General features: G+C 43.7%; 1 protein-coding gene across 2 annotated transcripts in view; it reads left to right on the top strand.

The window, feature by feature from the left end:
- The first annotated feature begins 1,353 nt into the window (after positions 1-1,353).
- GC5 (golgin Putative 5) overlaps positions 1,354-19,259 on the top strand; it is a 112,395-nt gene continuing 94,489 nt past the window's right edge. For both annotated transcript variants that reach the window (XM_087375521.1, XM_087375519.1), the window contains exons 1-4: positions 1,354-1,787; positions 7,386-7,569; positions 7,724-8,511; positions 9,310-9,381. In XM_087375521.1, the coding sequence (XP_087231647.1) occupies positions 7,428-7,569; positions 7,724-8,511; positions 9,310-9,381 (1,002 nt within the window). In that variant the 5' untranslated portion in view covers positions 1,354-1,787; positions 7,386-7,427. The remainder of the gene's footprint in view (positions 1,788-7,385; positions 7,570-7,723; positions 8,512-9,309; positions 9,382-19,259) is intronic.

Raw genomic sequence — 19,259 nt, 5'->3', positions numbered from 1 at the left:
ACACATTAAATCCCGTCCACCTCTTACATATGTCCTTTCTATTTGAAGAAACTCTCTATCTTCCAAGAGCCTTTACAGAAATCTCTTGCACGGGCCACGTGATTGCAACACCATTTGATTGCTCTATGTACATAGCCACCTCCTTAATCTTCTCTTTGTAGCACTGCAAACTATCTATTTGAAGCTCTAATGTCAACTTTGCCACATCAGCTGAGTTGAGCTTCACAAACTACAAACAACAAGTCTATCTAGAGATCAAGCATAGATCATGTCACTTGGAGGAAAGACCCCAACCTTCGGCAACAAGCTTACAACACTATTGACGTAGAAGAACTTGCTAAACAACAAACTGAATGGGATGAGAAACACAACTAGCATTCAAACAGCTAGTTGTAGACTTTTGAAATTGGTTGAATGGAAAGAACATGTGAGGAGTCATTATGTTTGAAGTGTGCATGTATGCACAAAAGCACTGGCTTCGGCTTATGAGGCTCTATCAATTAAGGCTATGTTGAAAAGAAATTCAAGGACAATTTCTGCATCTAAGAGACCCCCTTATTGTCATTGATAGATCTCTATATTTCAAAGTTCCTTTTTATGTCATGGAGCACATAACTACAATCTTAAACCGGAACTTGGATCGTACTGTTTAATGAAAGTTTCATAAAGAGAAAAGAAAAAAGGGAAAAAAATATAAACATGACACATGACACAAGGTCCATCAAGACCCGATCCTCGCTGTAAAAAAAGGTAAGCTTAGCATTCAAAACAACAAATCCCATAAGCAAAAATGGTATTCAATGGTCCTTGGATATAATGTGATGGTTAGTGAAACCCTCTCTTATTGTAACAATGGACCCAAACAAATTATACTCTCAATAAACAACAATCTTTTCACCGGCAGGCATAAAGCCCGTTAGGGAGGTATAAAGCCCTTTTGGCTGGCATAAAGCCCTTTCAACAAGTAACATCAGTTTTCAAGCAAACCGGCTTTTTTGGCAAATAGCTTTTTTAAAAGGCGAACTGGCTTTTCAAGCGAACGGCTTTTTGGATTGCAATTTTGTTTTTCCAAGCATAGGCTTAGTAACTATGTCTACCATAGCTTTTGCTTTACCCAAGGATCTATGGAGCTCTGTTCCCTGACTTGTAGTAATACTCTAGCTCATTTACGCTTCTCAAGATGTACTTGCAAGACTTGGCATTGACTTTCCAAGAGAGGGGAGATTTTTGCCTTGGCATGTAGATTTAGCAACTGTGTCTCTCGTTTTCTCAACTCTAACCTCTAGTAGCGGTGTCCCTCGTCTACTCAAGTGTAATCTCTAGCTGTCCCTGCCATTGTAGCTCTTCACTTGCTCTCCTCAAAAACTCATCCCAAGTGCTACTCCACCCTCCCTTAGATTTGGTTGCACGTGACAATCACTCTTCACAATCTGGAACTCAACATTGTAACCTCGTTCCCTTAGCCTAACGTTCGAAAATGTTTTGCCACTTGTATGAGATTGGGTTCCCTTTTGTATTTCATTGTTCACACATTCTACAATTCCCGCTTTCGGCTCTGGGTTGTAGCTCCTGATGTTTCCTCGCAGCTTGTACTTGTTTACGATCATGGCAGAGAGAGGCGTTGGATTGAAGAGACTGCAATTTACCACTAGGATACCGATATCTTTGGGGTGTACACGAGTACGTTGAAAAAGGTTGTCCAATGCACCAAACATGACCTGCTCTGCCTCAGCACGAGCTGCTGCCATTGTCAGCTGCGGTGGTAACTGATGCATGGCAGGAGGCAGGTATGTCTCTTCCCCAAACCCCGATCCCTCTAGAATTTTCCTTTGAAACTCCAAGCTCTGTTCATCGAAATTCCCGGAATTCTCCGAGTGCCTCATGAAAAAAGAAAAAGGGACCTTCAGCTTCTTTGATCAAGTTTGCAGGAGATCTGGATCTTTTCGGTGGATTTTCCAGGAACCGCAGGGACATAGTCGACAAAGCTCTTTCGGTGCTTATGCTGGAGATAGGTGCTGGATGAATCTGTCGAAAGAGCGACAAGAACATGGAGGATCTAGGAAATCGCGTTAGAAAAGTGAGGAGGGCTGTAGAGGGTTGAAGGAGGTCCTCTGCCCGTTCACATCCCCGCATGCACGTAGATCTGAGAAGCCCAGTGCGGCTTCCTCCAATGAAGTGGTGGCCGTGCAAATCCACAACGGAAGGAGGCTGCCAGACTTCTTGCAGAGCGTCAACTTGAAATATTTCAAGTTGGGTTACCATTACCTTATTACGCATCTTTTGAAACATCTCTTCGTTCCTCTCACGTTGGGCATATTGCTAGAGGTGGGTCGACTCGGCCCTCAAGATCTGTGGCAGCTTTGGGTTCACCGTCGCTAACATAGAGTACCATTACAAAAGTCTGTAAGGTACAAATAGCATTACAGAACGAGCAATGCATAAGCAACATTGCAAAACGAGCAATGAATAACCAACATTGTAGAACGAGCAACGCATAACTAACATTGTAGAACGAGCAATGCATTACCAACATTGAATATATGATTTTGTGGAGGTCGAGATACAAACCATATACCAATGCATAACAGTGACTAATACACTGATTATAGAAGTCTCATGGTAGATGTACAGTTAGCAAGCGGTACTCGGGTGAGAAATGAAGTGTCACCAAGGGACTTCTAGTCAACTAAGCCTATATGTACCGAGGGAGTGGAGGTGCTACCCCCTCCTTGAGCATCAGGCCATGGTCCAAACCCTTGCTCTGTTGAGACTGATAGAGCCACAATCGAAGTCAGCTCAGCTGAAAAGCCCCAGGTAGAGGTGCAACAATTGAGTGAATCTGCCAGTTCATCCTCCTCCATCTACTTCGCATTCGATGGTGAGTAACTACGAAACGTTACCAAATAGCGACAGGAAACTCTACCTTGGACTTTTCTTTCACTATGTGCCAGGATCTGTCTTGGAACCAAGATCTCATGCAGTTCCTCTATCTCTGGCTGTTCCTCATAAGGCATATCTTCTGGCACATCACAATGAAATGGCTTAAGAGACTCAGATGAAGGCATTGTGAATCCTCCTATGATCCGGTATGTAAGCCACATCACTGATCTTCTGCAAGACCTGAAAGGGTCCGTAATATCTTATACTTAGCTTGGCATACATCTTGGTCTAACCCTAATGACTTCCCAGCCTTGCGTTCTGGAAACGCAAAAGAACCCAATCACCCTTGGCCATTGGTAAAAACTGTTCCCATTTTGCTTTATGATATGAGACATAACATTTCAAAAGATCAAGGACAATGGAATTTGCTTCTTCATACTGCTCATCTGTCTGTGGATGAAAAGAATATGAGAATTTCTGTGTAGTGTCCATGTTTTCAAAGAGTCCTCTCCAAAATAGACTTGTCATGCGTGGATCTCTATCACTAAGGATAGACCGGGGCATTCCATGGTATTTGAACATATTCTGCATAAACAACTTTGCCATTTGATCTACTATAATTTTCTTCCTCATTGGAATGAAATGTGCATGCTTACTAAATCTGCAAATTATAGTCCATGTACCATCATGTCTGTCGGTGTTCAAGAAAGAGAAAAAATAAAATCCATGGCAATGCTCTCCCACGGGCTATCAGGAATAGGCAATGGCTGTAGCAGTCCTGGTGTCTTTTTCTGGTCATACTTGACCTTCTGGCAAATGATGCATGTCCTAACATAAGCCTCAACATTCCGTCTCAAAGCTGGCTGTCTCAAAGCTGGCCATAGATCTGTTCAAAATTCTCATCCTTTGCATATTGTTCCTTCATGGCATCTAGCTCATTTGATATTCAATAGTGACAGCTGAAACCTGAGGTTTCTTTGACACTGCATCAAACATCAGTCTCCTTGATAATGCATCAGCAACAACATTCTTATTGCCTGGCACATGTACTATCTGAAAATGGAACATAGACAAAAAAGTTGCCCAACACATATGTTTCTCTGATAACTTTTGTTGAGTGAGAAAATATCCCAAATTGGAATGATCTGTCTAGACATAAAAATCAGCACCAAGCAAATAGTGCTTTCAAGTAGAAAGAGCATGAATTACAGCCAGCATCTCTTTCTCATAAATCTGGAAATTCATTTCAGCAGGTTGTAGCACTCTACTCTCATAAGCAACCACTCGTCCATCCTGCATAAGAACTCCCGCAATGCTATTCCCATAGGCATCACATTGGACATCAAAAGGTTTATGAAGATCTAGCAACAAAGCTTTTTCTTTTTCAAAAGAAAAAGAAAAAGCTGAAATTTCTTTTTCAGCCCATCTGAATGACCTTCCCTTTTTCTGCAATGCATGTAGAGGTGAAGCAATCTTTGCAAAATAGCGGATGAACCTCCTGTAATATGAGCATAATCCCAAAAGCTCTGTACTTCATGTACATTTTCTAATGGTGGCCAAGATTGGATTGCCTCAACCTTAGCAGGGTCCACGTGCACTCCATCCTTAGATATGATGTGCCCCAAGAAGTGAATCTTAAGCATGAAAAACTCACTTTTCTGTGCATTAACAACCATCTTGTGCTTCTTGAGTTCTGCAAACACAACTGCCAGATGCTTTCTATGCTCTACCTCATCTTTTGAGAGCACTATATGTCATAGAAGAAAGTGCCCACGAAAAATCTCTGCTCTTGAAAAATTCTGTCCATCATCAGATTAAAAGTTACAGGAACATTAGTAAGTCCAAATGGCAAACATGGTGAAGGGAGAGAGAGAGAGAGAGTTAGGATGTGAGGAAATATTGCTCAAATGAAGACATGGAGAAGGCTTTCATTCATTCATCAAGTATATCATGACAAGTGAAGTACAAGCCTTTATATAGGCTACACACTCACACACTGGCACCTAGTGCATATGGGATAAGTCCCATGATGACACGTGGCACTCACACATGACACACACATAGACTACACACCTAGATCACCTAGTACTACACACCAACACTTCACACCAACATACTCTTTGGCTATGATATCTCCAACACCCCCCTTCAGAGCAAAGAGTGTGAGGCCCAACACGCAAAGAGTAGACCGATCCCCCCTCCACCGCAATACTGCAAAGAGCAAGTCCAACCATCCAACACCTCTCGTGTGATAGTGACTTCTCAGTGAGCTTACGACCGGCAAGGGCAAACCATCACTCGTCATCCCTCCTTACTCTGAACTGGGTGGTCAATACCATCAACCAAAGTAAAAGACAATACATTCATTTTTGGGGGACAACCCAGGGCAGAGTTCCTCTCCTCTTATTGACTCCAAATACATTCAATTTAGAGGGACAACTCAAGGTTGAGAACCTTTATTTGACTCAACACGAACAACATACATAGGGGCCTAGAAAGCCCAATCCTAGTCAAATGGATCCTCGTCGTCAAGAGAGAGGCCATCAACCTCTGCTGTAGCTGCATGTATCTCCTCCGGGGGCTCTTCAGGTTCAGCTTCGTCTTCAGCCAGAAGATTGGCATGATGCTTCTCTTGTTCCTGTACTTTCTTCTTGAAGTAATGGGCTTCAATGTGTCCTTTCCTCTTGCAAAACCTGCAAATAATGTTCTTGTTGGTCTTCCATCTGCTTGTGGAAGCAAATGAATGATCAATAGGAGAGGCAAGAGCGGCTTCCTTATTCCTTCTCAATGCGGAGGGCCACCATATCATCAAACGTGGTAGCGGCAAGACGAAGGATGTCAAGAGTGTGCTCAAAGCGAGAAAGGCCATGCATACTCTTCATAAGGACACCCATCTTATCTTCATCATCAGGGACACTTTTCAAACTTGAGAGTTGTTGAACAAGAGATTGAAACTGGGCTAGATGATCACTCAACTCATCACCCTCTTCCATTTTCAGATCATAAAATTTGAGCATCAAAAAGACTTTAGAGTTGGTGATTTTATTACCAGAGAAGGTCTCGAGGCGACTCCAAATCTGCTTAGTTGTTGACTTGAAATCCACATGATGGATGAGAGAGTCAGCTAAGCAAAGACCAATGAGGGCAATTGCCTTAGCATTCTGCTGCTTCCAAATCTTTTGGTGTTGTTGATCATGTAACTCAACCTCCAAACTCCTTCACGCATAAGGAGAAGCTGCATTTTGGTTTGCCATGTGGGAAAACCTTCCCCCTTAAACTTCTCCACGAGGATAGAACTTGAAGACAAAGAGGTCATGATTGAAAATAGCTTTGTGAGAGTGGAGAGCAGCTTGAAATGGATAGGCTGTTCTAGGTCTTCAAGACACAATAGTAGACTCCACGTATGCAAGAAGGGCAAAGATAGGTGGCTGGCGATGCTCCAACTACCAACCCTAATCAAAACACAGCAAGAATATGATTGGAAATGTAGAACTGAACCACGAAAGGAGCCCTTGTGGTTGAGAGAACTGCCTGAAGTGCTGTAGCAGGTCTGACATCTGCAAAGCGGCTCACTAGGGCACCCCGAAGTGCAAAGGCTGGTCACCAATGTGCAGGAAGGCTCCCTAGTCTGAAAATCGGCTGTAGTAGATGTGTTGGAAGCCAAGAGACTGCTCGCAAAGGCCCTCAAATGACTCGAAATGCTGCAGAGAGTGCTGTCAGGCGGCCGACTACACAGCAGCAGTAATAAAAGCCTGTTCTTGGTGTTGAAAACCTCCGAAAATGCTCTGTTGAAGGCAGCTATGTGCTCATAAACCCTGATTTCGGCGATGGAGAGCTCCAAAACGTCCTTGGGGAGCCACATGTGCAGGCGCCTCTTGCAGGAAGTGCCGATCAGCAAGCAAAGAGGGAGCCAAAGGCCTAGCTACAGCTCCAAGAGGGCTTGAATGAAGGCGGCTGGCTGCAAGGACAGAAAATGGAGGTGGAGTAGCTATGGAGGAGGTAAAACAGGGCGAAAATGGAGCAGGGCTGCGGTGGCTGCAGACTGCAGGAAGAAGGGCTGAAGCAGAATTAGGGTTAGGGCAAGAGTGACGAATTAGGGTTAGTGCAAGGGTGACGTGGCAGCTATGGAAGCATACCAGCAAGCATGGGTATATTAGAACATGAACAACCTCGTTTCATCTATTTTGGATTGTTAGATGCCTTTGTTTTGAAGGTGAAGGCTTGTTCAATTGCCTATATAAGTTGTTTGAACATACCTTGACTTTTTATGGATGCATATTCACTTCTTTGGCACTCGTCAAAGTCCCCCTTCCCCATTCCATTTTCCGTTTTGTATTGTACAGGTGAAAAGAAAAGAAAAGAAAAGAAAAGAAGAAGAGAGAAAAAAAGAAAAAGTTTTCGTCTTTCTCCCTTTCTCTTCTATCATTTGCTTCCATCGCTCTAGATCTTTTGAAGCAATAATTCTTTTTGGTGGTTAATATGTCTGACGTGAGTGCTTTTGATAGGTGTGGAGAAAATTTTGAGACATAGTTGGTGGCACATAGACAATGGCGTGGCTTGGAAAGGTCACACTTGGAAATTTCGGTGACATTGCTGGAGCTGTCACCAAGTTGAGTGAAAGTGTGAAGAATATAGAAAAGAATTTTGATTCTGCTCTTGGATTTGATGACAAGGGTGGAGTCCATGATGGTATTTTCTGTTTCATTTCAACAAGTTGCTTTTTTTAATATTTTCTTTCATTCAATAATATTTATTTTTCTTCAGTTTTACAACTGAAAGAACAGCTCTGATGCATCTATCTGATAATTGCTCTTTTGTTAACTCTTCTTCTTGGTTGCAAAAGCTCAAACTTCGGGAGAGAAGAAAACATCATTGGAGCCAGTGTTGGCTTTTGTTGGTCAAAGAGATTCACAAAAGGAATCCAGCAGTGTAGATATGCGTGAACCAAGAACTTCCTTACCCAAAGCAGAGGAAATAGGCTCAGAAGATACTATTTCAAGTGAGACAACTAAACTCACTGAAGCTGGGGATGATTTTAAAAATATCCCACCTGTAGGACAACAAACAGATACAGTGTCACCTGAGAGCGTTGTTGAAAGTGAAAGCATTGAGAAGAAATTGGAGCAAGTGCAGGCTCTAGTGAGAGAAAGTTCGCCTTCTGAGCAACAAGTGGAAGAGTGTGCTAAAGTGAGTCTGTGTGATGATCAGAGAGATCTTGATGCAGTTAGAATTAATGACACACTATCTATGGAGGAGGAGGTGCCTTTGTACACAATTTCCGAAGGGGATGTGAGCTTAAAGTCCTCCAGCATAAATAGTCAACCAGAATCTGTAGACAGTAGTGTAAAGGGCCATGGCATTGATTCTGAATCTTGGGGCTCAAAGCTTGCTCCAATGGATGCTGCCGTTCCGGCTGTGAGCATTGTAGGGGATGGTATGAATGAGCCTGTTATTCTGAGGCAAAAGCAAGAAGATATGTCTTACGTACCAGCCTCTATGCAACCCTCAGTTTTAGACATCTCCAATCAAAATCATATTCTTATTGAAAATGACTTTGGAGAGATTGGAAGTCTCAAGGCAGAGAATAAAATGTTGGAGGTGGCATTACAAGATGCTGCGAATCAGTCAAAGGTAAGAGTCATACCACGCTTTTCTTGTGTCTTTTAAGATATTAACTACTTCTATGCAGCAGGGCGTTTTCGGAAACCTGAAATTGATGATTGCGATGCCTGTTTGTTATGCTAGTGCTACTTTGTATTGAGAGCCGGCTTTCTACTGCTACTGTATGCTTGAATCTCCATAATCTACTTTCTTCAGGATGCAAAAATCATTGATAAACTCCTGTGCAAGACTTGAGTTCCCAATACCAGCCCATGGTGGCAGTCATCAAAGGGCTATCGAAGATTATCATTCTAATGATGGAGTCGCTGACTGCCTCTTGCCCTGCACGAGGAAGCTGGGCTATTAATTGTGTTACTTATTTCAGCTGTTGTGACAATGTGGGTTGTATTATCTCCCCAAAATAAAGATACAAAGTGACAGAAACCGCTTATTCAAATTCAGGGGGGAAGTCTCATTGGTCTGCATATGCCTCCTAGGCATGGGCATGGCAAGGCACTAGTAGGTTATAGTGAGGGCTCTCTTGTCAAGGGGTAACTCATATGGGGACACATTGCTGTCATTAGGTTGTCATTTGTGATGCTTGGCTTCCACTTCTCATTGTTATGGGTGCACTTATTGCACAATGTGCAGTTAGAGCATACATTGCAGGCATCTTATGTGGCATCAGTTTTCATTTGACTCTACGTACGTGTGATGCATCTCGATTCTCTTTAGGATAGACCCTCTCATGTTTTTTGCCTTACAATTGTTTAAAATGAAGATATGTCAGACTATCCCTCAATGTTGTCTGTGGGCTGATGCTTGCAGGTGAAAGCAGATGAGATATTGAGGCTGTCAATGGAAAATGACGATCTCAAGGCTATCATAGAAGATTTGAAGGTGCAACCAACTTTTCATCAGAATAAAAGCACAGTTTGATGGTCAAATAGTTCGTTACGTTCTAGTGTTATATTATGTATTGTCACGCTGCTCTCTTTTTCATAGTTTGCTTTCTTTTTCTATCTGTGATGTGTGTTCGCTTCTTTCCCCCCTCCCCCCCCCCCCCCTCCAACCTGCCCCCCGTGCTGGGTTTCTCACTGGTTGAAAAACTGCTAAAAACTCTACAACTGTTGAAGCAGTGATGTAAACAGGTTGAAAGCTGCTGAATTTCATGAAAAAACCCATGAAAGCTGCTACGTTTCAGTTTGTTTTTCCTGTGTAATTGAAGAAAGGTAGATGGACGTATGTAAATACCCATGTTCTAGAGCTACTTTTAGATCTTCTACTTTTATATTGTCAGTGTCTCCTATATCTTACTGGGTTACTAGCTCCAAGGGCTTAACTCTGCGAAGCATAAAACACATTAGACGACTCCTCTGTCGGAAGGACAGTCAATCATGTGTATTTATTTATAGAGGGAGAAGGAAAGAGAGAGAGCTATATTAACATCTGTTGGAGAATTCACAGGCCTATGAAACAAGGTATACTAAAAAATAGTATCTCATACAAGCTGCCATGGGCTGACACGCAAGGCCTCGCTAGGGTCCTTGCTAACTATGATCCTGCTGCCTCGGCAGTCCTCCGATGGGATATAAGGATATCTCGTATCTGCCTCTGTTGGGCTGTCTCTCACTGTGGTAGGTGTTGGATATTTGTACTTGTGGTGTGGTCAAGGCCACATGTGTGGGTCTGTCCCTTGAGAGTGTGAAGGGTTAGATTAGATTTGGGGGTTGACGCAGCTTTACTGGCATGGATAAGATCAACATAAATTTCTGTCTGCCGTTCACTTGAGCCTCATCTCTCGTGCCTACATGCTTTCTGATTGGAGTTGTCCCTTCCTAAAGCTTCCTCTTCTCCAACTCGACAACTTCTGGCACGCCCCTCTTTTTACTAGCTGCTGCGGAAATTGTTTATAATCAGTTTTAACCTCAACATGGCATCTATCGGCATAAAAAATATGGCATCTTCATTGAGAAGTTTTAAGGCACAGAATGTGCTTTTGGAAGACCAAGATGAAGCTTCAACATAGTTTCACTTACCAGGGGGAGCCGGTGGAGATCATGCACTCATACACTTACCTTGGAGCAATTTTTGTAGGACCAAGTTTTACGATGATTCATGTTGCCTGGGCACAGCTTACAAGAGGTCAGGGGGCTCTAGCTCAAGGAGAACGACAATGCTTTTATGCACATTTCCAAGATCTATCAATGAAGGGATGGTTGTTTGATACCTTGGTAGGCCAATGGCCATAATTTTGAAGACTCAGTGAAGTTTTTGTCACGAGGACGTGAAATTATGGGACTTTTGATTTGCGACTCCCGTAATTTGCGCGTGAGTTCCTTGAAGCCTCTGGGGCGCGAGGGGCCGGCCATGGGGCGAGACTCGGGGAATTAAAATTCCCTAAGTGGGCCCTTGAAAATAGTGAATGTGTGCCTAGTTACTAGGCAATTAATTCCTAGGGCCAAAGTGTGCAATAGAGGGGGGCAAAAGAGTGGTGCAATTAAAAATTGCTAATTTTAGCACAGGACTCCAAACAGAGCCCATAGCTCTTCTTTTGGGCTGAGAAGGCCAAATCAGTTCCAGAAGGAGCCAGATCATCAGTTGTGAGCTGCCAGAGCTTGCCAACTACTGCTAAAGCAAAATCGCCTTTTACTAGGAGCTTCGAGAGCCTGCCAGGGAAAAATCGTCATAAGCCAGGGCCAGTATCAGTGCATCCAGGGCCTGCCAGAGGAAGTTGCACTTGATCCAGGAGCCTATTGCAGATTGCGATTTCAGCCAAGGTGTCCTTTGCAGATTGCGATTTCGCTTCTAGGTCCTCCGGGCTGTGCCAGGTGATTGCGCCTTGTTTTGGAGTTGTTTCTAGGTGTTTCCAGGTTGCTACAGGAAATTGCGATTTGTTTCCAAGCTGTCTAGGCTCTCCCAGGAAAATTGCGATTTGCTACCAGGCTGTCCAGGCTCTGCAGGGAAGATTGTGATATGTTTTCTAGAGATTTCCTAGTGTTGCTACTGATTTTGGTAACTTTCCAGGCATGGGTGTTCGCTTCTAAGCTGCTCTTAGGGCTATACCAGGGCAGAATCAACTTTTGTCTGCAGGATCTAGGGTTTTCTAGCCCCGGGTGACCTTTCTTATGTGGATACTGGGTAGAAGAAGGCTTGTCTTTGACTGCTTTTGCCGTTCCCTGATTGGTTGCTGGCTAGTTATTGCGTTTTCCTTGCGAAGAAAGGTTGATCTATGATGTTGGGTAGTGGCTGAAGAGGGTGTAGATTGAGGTGACCCATTTGGAATTGCTTTGTCGATAGATTGCACCAGAGTTTAGCTGTTGAGGGCTTTGTCTTGCAGTTGTTCAGCCGTGTTTGGCTAGTTGGGCACTTGGTTGTGCGATTGCAGGTGTGGCTCAGACAGTGAATGCTATTGGGGTCTCTGTCGCATGCTTTGGTTGGCTGAGGATACATGATTGTCTTGTGATTGGATGCCATTGACTGGTTGAAGTTGAGCATGGAATTGCAGGGTGGGCTGGACGGGGAGTTTGCGGGCGTTGGTTTGCCTGTGGTGCAGCTTCCCAGAGACCTTTGTGATCAACTGCTTGGCTTCAAATGAATGTTAAATAAATATCTCAAGGGGCGCCACGTTTGGGGCCAATCGAATCTCGATGTCTTTGTTTTTGAGTAGGAGCGCTCTAGCTCTCCTGTGATTTGTTCGGTGGTGCATATTTACTTGTCAATTTACTGTGTATGTTGTAATTAAGTGGATCCTACCACCCTTTACGACGTTGAGGTTGGTTTCAGTGGTTCCATTGTCGGGATCCACCTAACTTCTTCAAGAGGGGAGCCTGTGGTTGGCTTGGTGCAAGTCTAGCAGACTAGGTGAAGAGACAACATACTATTCAGTAAATATGTCACACAGGGAGAGATCTGTGAGCCTTACTGGAGAGGAGGAAGAGCAGATGTCTCAGTCTCTTGGTGATGACCAGGGTGCAGGAGAGGAAATCAAGCATATTGCAGAGCATTAGGATGATTGGACGGATGAGGAGGATGTGGAACTATTCAAGGCACAGATGCAGAGTTTCATGAGTGCTTTCACGCAGTTCACATAGGATCTTCGCTTCCAGAAGAAGATGAATTCAGATGTGCAGCCGAAGAAAAGGAAGCATGATGGTGGGGATAAGGATGTTGAAGCTATCAAGCGACCACATGTCAGCTTTCAGGATCAGCCCTCTCAAATCCCCTATGGTTAGCAGCAGTCTAACAGCAAGGAGTTTTGGCAAACCCGGTGCAGCCAGGTTATTTTGGTGCTGGTTCAGTGTTTCAAGCTATGGTCAGCCCACAAGCCCAATTTTTGGGTATGCCTGCTAGTCAAACAGTTGGGTTTCAGCCTAGTTTACAGCCCTTGGGACATAATTTGATGTATGCAAATGTTGGAGCAGCCCCAGGGATGCAAACATGTATGCCTAATGCAGTAACAGGTAACCTTGCTTTGGGAAATATGCAAAATATGGATGTTGGTTTGAATAATGCAGCTTTTCCCAATGCTGGTAGTGTGGGAGATAGAGTGAGTGCTGCTGTCCCTTTTGCCAAGATGAAGGACTTTAAAGAGGTACGTGCAGCCGTGAAATTTGAGACATTTACTGGGGTGCAAGATAAACTTAAGGCTATGACCTCTTTGCAGCAGTTCGATGCAGCCTACACATGAGGGAATTTCATAGAGTCATCCAAAATACGTCGGGCTGCAAGTTTTCTAAAAGGGAATGCACTTCAGTGGTGGACCACTATGCTTATGCAAAACACCGCACCAAACACGTGGGTAGGTTTCAAACAGGTGTTTCCAGATGCGTGGCTTACCACAACTTTTGAGGTGGATATCATGACTGCTTGGTATGAGCTGAATTTCAATAATTGCCGCAATTTAGAGGAGTATAACAGCAAGTTTTGGGTGGCTTTGTTGCCCGTTAGCTCCTACCGGCTTGTTCCTTTCAATGAGCAGGCTGAGAAATATTGTTGCGGGCTCCCTAAGGAGTTGATACAGTAGCACAAAGACTAAAGTCTCCAATATGTCTCAGCTTATCGAGAATGCTAGCACGGCATATGTTTTGATGCAGGGGAGGACTTCTTGGTTCAAAGGTGGACAAAAGCAGGAATCTAAGAAAGATGACACATATAAGAGAACTGGGTTCTGATTTTCCAAAATAGAGAAGAATGCTAATCGTCAAAAGGCTCCATTTGTTGGAGGGAGGCGGCAAAACAATAAAAAGGCAGCTGTGTATTTGAGTCCAGAGGGGCGGAAAACTCTCTATGAGGAAAAGAAATGTTTCAAGTGCAAAGAACCAAGTCATGTGTCTCGGGATTTGAATGAGGAGAAGGCTGATGCAAGCAAAGTAGATCAGAAGGGGAAGAAACAAAAGACCATGGCTGGTTTGATGCCTGATGTGATCAGTGAGAGCAGCCCTAGGGTGAGGAAACTGAGTTATGTAGAGCTTGGGGTAAGGTTCGAGATCAAACAGCCCTTGTTTTCTTTGATCCAGGTGCAAAGGCTAATTTTATTTCTCTTGAGATGGCGGCGAGATTGGGCATTCGAGCTGAGGAGATGGGACCAAGCTGTGAAGTTGGTATGGCTAACCCGGAGTTCACCACTCTTGTCACACCTATCATAGAGAAGTTGCGCTTACATATTCAGTCTTTCGTGGACAGCGAAGACTTTTATATTATTCCACTTGCAGGTTGTGACGTTTTGTTGGGTATGCCATGGATGCATCGCTGGGATGCGGTGATCGAAGCCAAGAAGAGAAAAATTACAGTTTTGCATAAGGGGAAGACCCATGTAATTGACACAAAATTAAAAGGGGAGTTTGTCCCAGTTGTAACGGCTTCTGCCATTAAATTTTGTAATGAAAAGTCATATTTTTGCGTACATGGTGGCCTAGTGAGCTTCTACCAGAAAGGCTAGAGGACCATGGGATTGACATCATACGTGGCAGTAGTCCACCCAATAGACCACCTTGAGACTTAGTGCGGCGCAGTAGGAGGAGATCATGACTCAGGTAAATGAACTTTTGGAGAAGGGGTTGATTCAGCCAAGTTCATCGCCTTATTGCTCTCCAGTGCTATTGGTTCAGAAGAAGGATGGTTCTTAGCGTATGTGTATTGATTACCGCGCCTTGAATAAGATCACCATTAAGAATCGCTTCCCTATACCCAGAATAGATGATATTTTGGATAGGTTGAAGGGGGAAGCTGTATTCAGCCGCATTGATTTGAAGAGTGGGTACCATCAGGTTCGCAAACATCCAGAGGATGTGCATAAGACAGTGTTCAGGACCTCTTTTTGGTGGTATGAGTTTTTGGTTATGCCTTTTGGACTCACTAATGCTCCTGCCACCTTCAATCGTATGATGGACGGGATCTTTCGAGACCACAAAGCCTTCGTGGGTACATTCTTTGATGACATGATTGTGTTTTCGAAAGATGAGGAGGAGCATCGAGGTTGGCAAACGTCCAGAGGATGTGCATAAGACAGCGTTCAGGACTTCTTTTGGGTTGTATGAGTTTTTGGTTATGTCTTTCGGACTCACTAGTGCTTCTGCCACCTTCAATCGTATGATGGACAGGATCTTTCGAGACCACAGAGCCTTAGTGGGTACATTCTTTGATGACATGATTGTGTTTTCGAAAGATGAGGAGGAGCATCGGGAGCATCTCGCGATTGTGTTTGCTGAGCTCAGGAAGCAGAGGTTGCTCATAAACCCCAAAAAGAGTGAGTTTTTCATGGCTGAGATTCATTTTTTGGGGCATATTGTTTCCAAGGATGGGGTTCGTATGGATCCAGCTAAAGTAGAAGCAATACGGAGTTGGCCGCAACCAAAAGAATTTGCACGAGGTTCGTAGTTTCTTGGGTTTGTGTTTCTACTACCGTCGTTTTATCCGTCACTTTGCAGAAATTGCAGCCCCTATGCATGCGCTTTCCAAGATGGAAAGACCTTTCCAGTGGACACAAGCGGACAATAACTCTTGTGAGGAGTTGAAGCGCAAGCTTACAACAGATCCGGTGCTAATTTTGCCTGACTTGAGGTAGTCTTTTCATGTGCATGCGGATGCTTATGGTAGAAATGGTATTGGAGCAGTCCTCACATGGGATGGGCATCCTGTAGCTTATGAGAGTCGCATATTACAGTCAGTTGAGTTACATTTACAAATTTATGAGAAGGAGATGTTGGCTGTACTTCATGCTTTATCCACTTGGAAGCATTATCTATTGGAAGCTGATTTTACAGTACAGATGGATCATCAGTCTTTGTGCTACTTCTTGACGCAATCCAAGCTGTCCGAGAAGCAAATGAGGTGGGCAAACTTCTTGTCAATGTTTCATTTTCAGATTGTACATGTTGAAGGCAAGAAGAATGTGGTTGCATATGCTTTGTCCAGGAAGCCACAAGTTTCAGTTGTGACAATCGCTTATCACCATGAGTTGGATGTAATGAAGGATTACTATGCGGAGGATGAGCAATTTGCTGAAATATATGATTAGCTGAATAATGGACAGAGGGACGAGCATTATGTGCTTAAGGATGGGTTTATGATGATGCATGGCAGGTTGTGTGTAACTAAGCAGCTAAGGCAGAAGGTCATGAGAGAATGTCATGATCCACCGTTTGCAGGACATTGAGGTATTGATGCTACAGTTAAGGCGGTGGAACATTTCTTTTATTGGCCTACGCTGTGTTGCGATGTTGATGAGTATGTTCGCACATGCCTAACCTGTCAGAAGGTGAAGTATGATTGCAGGAAGACCCGTGGACTGTCACGTCCTTTGCCCATACCTGATGGACCATGGGAGAGCATAGCCATGGATTTTATTTTTGATTTGCCGAGGACACCTACAGGTAATGATGGAGTATGGACGATCATTGATCGCTTCAGCAAGCAGATGCACTTCATTCCTGTATGGAAGAAGATTGGGGCAGATCATATGACTAAATTATTTATGCAGAATATCTTCAAGTATCATGGTATGCCAAAGTCCATTGTGAGTGATAGAGACCCGCGCATGACCAGCTTGTTTTGGCGGGGAATTTTTGAGAATATGGGCACTATCCTATTTTCTTCTGCTTTTCATCCACATACCAATGGGCAATCGGAGGAGGCTAATTCCACAGCTCTAGATTTGCTGAAATGCTATGTTTTGGAGCACTAGTCACAGTGGGAGAAGTTCTTACCATTGGTGGAGTATGCATACAATAACACGGTACATTCTTCCACAGGTAAAGCTCCATTTGAGATAGTGGAACGACGACATAAGATTCCACCCATCTTGCAGACAAAAGATAAATTTTTTGAAGCTAATAAGTATGTGGAGAGCTTCGACATAGCTTATCAGAAGGGAAGCAAGCATTGTAGAAGTGATAGGAGAAGCAGAAAAAGGCAGTAGACAAGCACAGGTGTGACGTTGTCATCAAGGAAGGTGGTTATGTCTTGCTGCGTTTTCAGAAAGCAAGGCTGAAAAGTACACAAGGTCGTACTAGGCTATTCCCTAAGCTAAGTATGAGGTACTATGGGCCTTTCAAGCTAACTCACCAGATTAATGACGTAGCATTTCAGTCACAGTTATCTGATCATTGGAAGATTCACAATGCTTTCCATGTTAAGCCTTTTAAGGTGATGTGCCTACGGATTTGCCTTCGGAGATCCAGCCAGAGGTGGAAGACTTGGATGAGATCCTTGTACCGGAGCAGATTCTAGCACATAGGGAAAGGAAGGTAAGAGGTAAAGTTGCACGATGCTATTTGGTGAAATTTTGTAACTATTCATCATTGCATGTGAAGTGAATGAACGAGGACGAGTTGGCAGATACTCCTCAAGTGTTACAGCTTTATCTTGAGGCTTTCTACTTGGAGCCCACTTTGTGTGGCACTCATTCAGGTTCAATAGAGCGCCAGGTGTCAGAAGCATTACCTGATGCACAAGGGGGGAGTTAGCGCTTCCAATCCTATTGTACAGACCCGCTCATGTATCCTAGAGGACACTTGGTGTTGCATTTTTGTTTCACCCGAGGTACTTGTTGCTGATAGTATCTTCGCCGTGAGGGCCTGTACTTGTCACTTGGTTATGATGCATCTTATGTGCAATGTATTATGTATTGGTTACCATGGCTCTATAGATACATATTCATTGTTGGATGACCTATTGGCAGCATTGATACGCTGTCCTTTGGGTCGCTCCCATTTCAGACTTGGTTGATCTGTTGATGGCATTGTTGGCTGTCTTTCAGATTTGGTTATTTGGTTATCTTTCTATTTCAGCTTTGGTTATTTCATTTGCTTTTGATTTTTCAATGGCTATTATTTCTTTTTGTTTTGATTTGCAGGCAATCGAGGATGTTTGCCTTCTTTCAAGAGGGGGGTCTGTCACGAGGACGTGAAATTATGGGACTTTTTATTTGCGACTCTGTAATTTGCGCGTGACTGTCTTGAGCCTCTGGGGCGCGAGGGTCTGGCCATGGGGAATTAAAATTCCCTAGTGGGTCCTTGGAAATAGTGAATGTGCGCCCAGTTACTAGGCAATTAATATTAGAAAATGACCCAACAGAGGGTATGCACAACGGAAGACTGGTGGAATCACATACTTCTTAACTTATTTGTGCAAGCCAGTAAATAGACAATGCTCAGAAACAAATATAGAAGCAACACTTTATATTTCGGTCTGTCCAAAAACTAGGACAGGATACAATATCAAAAGGTCCATGAGCTTGATGCCATGAAGGATCAATATGCCAATGATGCTGATTTTTCACGGATTTATGATCAGTTGGTTGATGGACAGAGGCATGAGACTTCTTAACTTATTTGTGCAAGCCAGTAAATAGACAATGCTCAGAAACAAATATAGAAGCAACACTTTATATTTCGGTCTGTCCAAAAACTAGGACAGGATACAATATCAAAAGGTCCATGAGCTTGATGCCATGAAGGATCAATATGCCAATGATGCTGATTTTTCACGGATTTATGATCAGTTGGTTGATGGACAGAGGCATGAGCACTATACTCTCAAAGACGGATTTCTGATGATGCATGGCAGATTGTGTGACACGAAACAGTTGAGGCCCAAAGTGTTGACAGAGAGTCATGCTCCACCCTATGCAGGACACAGAGGCATTGATGCCACCATCAAAGCTGTGGAGCACTATTTCTTTTGGCCATCATTGAGGAAAGATGTTGAGGCATATGTCAGGACATGCATCACCTGCCAAAAGGTGAAATATGACGGGCAGAAGCCGGTTGGATTGCTGCAGCCTCTACTTATTCCTGATCGACCTTGGCAGAGCATTGCCATGGATTTTATCTTTGATCTTCCTCGTACACCATCTGGACATGATGGGATATGGACCATTATTTGCAGATTCAGCAAGCAGGCCCACTTCATTCCCGTCAGAAAGAAAATTACAGCAGACCAGATGGCGAGACTCTTTATGTCTCATGTGTTTTAACATCACGGGATGCCTCAATCAATTGTCAATGATAGAGACCCGCGGATGACAAGTCTTTTCTGGAGAGGTATCTTTGAGAATATGGGTACCACACTGAATTTCTCATCCTCTTTCCATCTTGAATCTGATGGGCAGTCCGAAGAAGCCAATTCCACTGCCCTTCATCTTCTCAAATGCTATGTTTTGGATCAGGAATCGAAATGGGAGCAATTTCTGCCACTTGTTGAGTTCGTGTACAACAACACTGTACACTCATCCACGGGGAAAACCCCCTTTGAAATTGTGGTAGGAGAACGGAAGG

The sequence above is a fragment of the Dipteris shenzhenensis genome, chromosome 6, assembly GCF_047967505.1.
Source record: "Dipteris shenzhenensis isolate YYH24624 ecotype China chromosome 6, Dip_SZ_1.0, whole genome shotgun sequence".
NCBI lineage: Eukaryota > Viridiplantae > Streptophyta > Polypodiopsida > Gleicheniales > Dipteridaceae > Dipteris > Dipteris shenzhenensis.
This window is presented reverse-complemented; position numbering and strand designations above follow the sequence as displayed.